We start from the raw sequence: 3,293 nt of genomic DNA, 5'->3' as shown, positions 1-3,293 counted from the left end.
TTGGCAGAGTTTCTACAGCTGGATGCCCTTCCTAATGCCAACCACTCTGAGAGTGTAGTGGGTGCTTTTACGTGCCACTGGCACGAAGGCCAGTCAGGAGGTACTGGCAATGGCCACGCTCAAAATGGTGTATTTTATGTGCCACCTGCACTGGAGCCAGTTCGGCGGCACTGGCAATGATCTCGCTCGAATGTCTTTACACGTGCCATCCGGCACAGTTTATAAATATGTGCAATTCCTTGTACCAATGTGAGAAATCATTGTGTTTTAAATTAACTTAGCATCTAATGATTTGAATTTCACTCTCTTTCCCTTTTTTCTGTTTCTCATGTTAGATCCCACTGAAAGACCTCGAAGAAGCTTCCAAGAGCTTAGTCAAGGCGCTTACCATTCGAGAGAAGTACATGATGCTCTCTCAGCAGGGTTTCCCCAAAATCATCAACAGATGTCTGCAGAGTGTGATTGACAAGAATGATTTCCACATGATTTCTGATGGTTGTGCTGCTTGTGAAAAGAAAACAATCAAAGGTAAATAATGTTGGTTAATAAATGCCATTCCTTCCTTCTTTCCTTCTATTCTTTCTTCCTTTTCTTACTTCTTCTTTCTGTAAACTGAGAAGAGGAGATGGTGTCAGGCATTGAAGATAAATAGATTTTGGAAAAATTATATACCCATGTGTGTTTGTGTATAGGAGTGAGGAGTGATATTTCTTTACGCATACACTGTAGAGAGTACTGAAGACTTGAAGTGGTTGTTTCTTATTTCTCTTATTTAACTGTACATGAATGTGAAGCTAAGACTTCACTCTGTCACTACAAGGTTCACTATATGAAGCACATACATACATATTATTTAAGTATATGTGCATATGTCTAGACATGCAACTATATGCATGAAAATACATATGTAAAACAAAACATATACATACATACATACATACATACATACATACATACATACATGCACCCCTGTTGATGTTGAAATTCCAAGGAGCCTTGGATTTAGGTTAGAAACTGGCTCTTTCTCTATTGGCAAGAAACCTCGAAATGAAACTGAATGACATACATACATACTTGTATATATATTTTGTCCTTTTGGGTTTTTTCCTTTGTCATGGCAACATAAAATGTTGATAAGCTAATATTCACAAAGTCCACTATTAATTTTTTTTTTTGTGTGTGCTTCTTCAGAAATTTTATATAAAACTATATATATCTGAGAGATGTCACACATGTCTGTTAATAGTTAAATTATTATTGTTACTGCTGCTGTTGTAACAGACCATCTTCAATATTTTTCTGCCTGACTTGAATCACAGAATTGTCCACATCCTTTTGTCTGGTTGGTTTAGCCAGCCTCATTCATTTAACAACCTTTGCCTGTTAGAACAGTCATTTGTTATTTGATCCTTTATCAATCTCTTATATAATACCCCACTTTCTATACTCCCAATATCTGACTCTTTATTGTTTCTTTATTTCCTTTCCATTTTTGACCCTTAATGCAATTTTCTATCTTTTTTCCCTTTATTCTTCAGTTACTAGTCTTTTATCTTTCCTATAGATGTTGCTTTCTATTATAATCTTCACATTTGACTCTCTAATTGTTCTCTAATGCAGTGGTTCTCAAAAAAATGCCTAAAGTAATGATATTTTTTACCCTTTCCCATTTATCAACAAGAAGGCAGAACAGAGTTTGAAGCCAAACTTATTGTTCACTCATGGCAATAGATAAATATATTAAGGCCAACTTTTAGTTGCTCATGAGTACTTCTAGGCTTCATCACTGATTCAGTTCTCAACCAAATTGAATGCAGTTTTTTTAATAATGATGGCCCAGTCTTCAGCTACATTTTGAGATGAAATAATTGAAATTTGGTTCATTAGAAAAAAGTTAGGTCAAGATATGTCAGAGTAAGGTGAAAATTGATTTTGAATCAAAATATCTAGTTATTTTAAAAGAAAAATATAGATTAATTGGGATTAAAAGAACGTGCTTGTTCAAAGCAATACTTTGGTGAAAAATCTTGTTAAAGAATATTAGCTATGAGGAAAGTATGACTTTAAGTGATGAAAAAAATGGTAACCCCCAAAATTGACTTTGAATCAAAATGTCTCAACTATTGTAAAAGAAAACTACACATAAGATTCATCTCATAGAAATGAATCTTATGGTGAAAACCTCATCAAAAAATATTAGCTACAAAAAAAGTGGTGTGGCTTTAAGTGATGCAAAAATAGTGGTCATTTTAACAAATCAAAATATTTTTGTCATTTTAAGATATTTAGCATGATAAAAGGCAGTATCTGATGTTATAGGCATCTTACCTTCGTGGTACAAAGCACTTAACCAGAGTTTGAGAGGATTTGATACCCTGTAGTGGCTTGCTAGCCACTTTTTTACCATTTTCTAAGGGTATCTAGCCAATCATCTAAGTTGTTTTCACAGCTATTCTGTATTTAAGATTTACTTCAGATGAAAGAGTTCTATGAGAAGAATATTTTGGTGAAAAACCTTGTCAAAAACTATTAGCTGCAGAAAAAGTTGTGTGGTTTTAAGTAACAGAAAAGGTAATAACTTTAAAAAATAAAAATATTTTTTTCTTTTTAAGAGAAAAATAACATTATTTGAATTCAAATGAAAGAGTTCATTGAGACAAATATCTTAAAAAAAACCTCATCTAAAAATATTAAGCATAAAAAAGTTATGATTTTTTGCAATTTCATATTAATTTTTTTTATTCTGTTCATGTACATATTAAAAATATATTAAAATATAAAAATTCACTCATTAAAATTACTAATTGTTAATTATTTAATTAAAATATAACATTATCTTATAATAAAAATTGTTTTAAAATATATTTACTTGTAACAGGTATTTTTCGGTGCAAATAAAATTCCTAAATTTGAACAAAATCTGTATTTAAAAAATATTTACAACAGTATAATTTTTTTCAATTATAAAGGTAAATGTAATTAATAATAATAATAATAATAATAATAATAATAATAATAATAATAATAGAAGCATTGCTTGGACAAAAAGTAGATTAGAATGAAAAATACAGGTGTAGAATCCTAGAATGTTTGTAAGTATTAAACCTGGAAAAGTACACAACAAGCAGTAATTAAGCCTGGAAAAGTACAGGACATGAAGAAAAAAAAACTTAAAATATTGCTGTTGAACTTAGAATTTGTTAAATAAATTTCTGAAATTGTTCATCAAACAGTATGTGCAGTATGTTTTTTTTTAATTTTAAAATTTTTATGGCAAATTCTTTTAATTTAAG

General features: G+C 30.7%; 1 protein-coding gene across 8 annotated transcripts in view; it reads left to right on the top strand.

The window, feature by feature from the left end:
• Positions 1-3,293, top strand: part of LOC106874804 (AMP deaminase 2) — a 206,183-nt gene that overhangs the window by 140,431 nt on the left and 62,459 nt on the right. For all 8 annotated transcript variants that reach the window (XM_014922688.2, XM_014922663.2, XM_052975080.1 and 5 more), the window contains one exon: positions 336-528. In XM_014922688.2, coding sequence (XP_014778174.1) covers positions 336-528 — 193 coding nt within the window. The remainder of the gene's footprint in view (positions 1-335; positions 529-3,293) is intronic.

This window comes from Octopus bimaculoides, chromosome 20, assembly GCF_001194135.2.
Source record: "Octopus bimaculoides isolate UCB-OBI-ISO-001 chromosome 20, ASM119413v2, whole genome shotgun sequence".
NCBI classification, from domain to species: Eukaryota; Metazoa; Mollusca; class Cephalopoda; order Octopoda; family Octopodidae; genus Octopus; species Octopus bimaculoides.
Note: the sequence above shows the minus strand (reverse complement) of the source record. Positions and strands in the feature narration are given on the sequence as shown.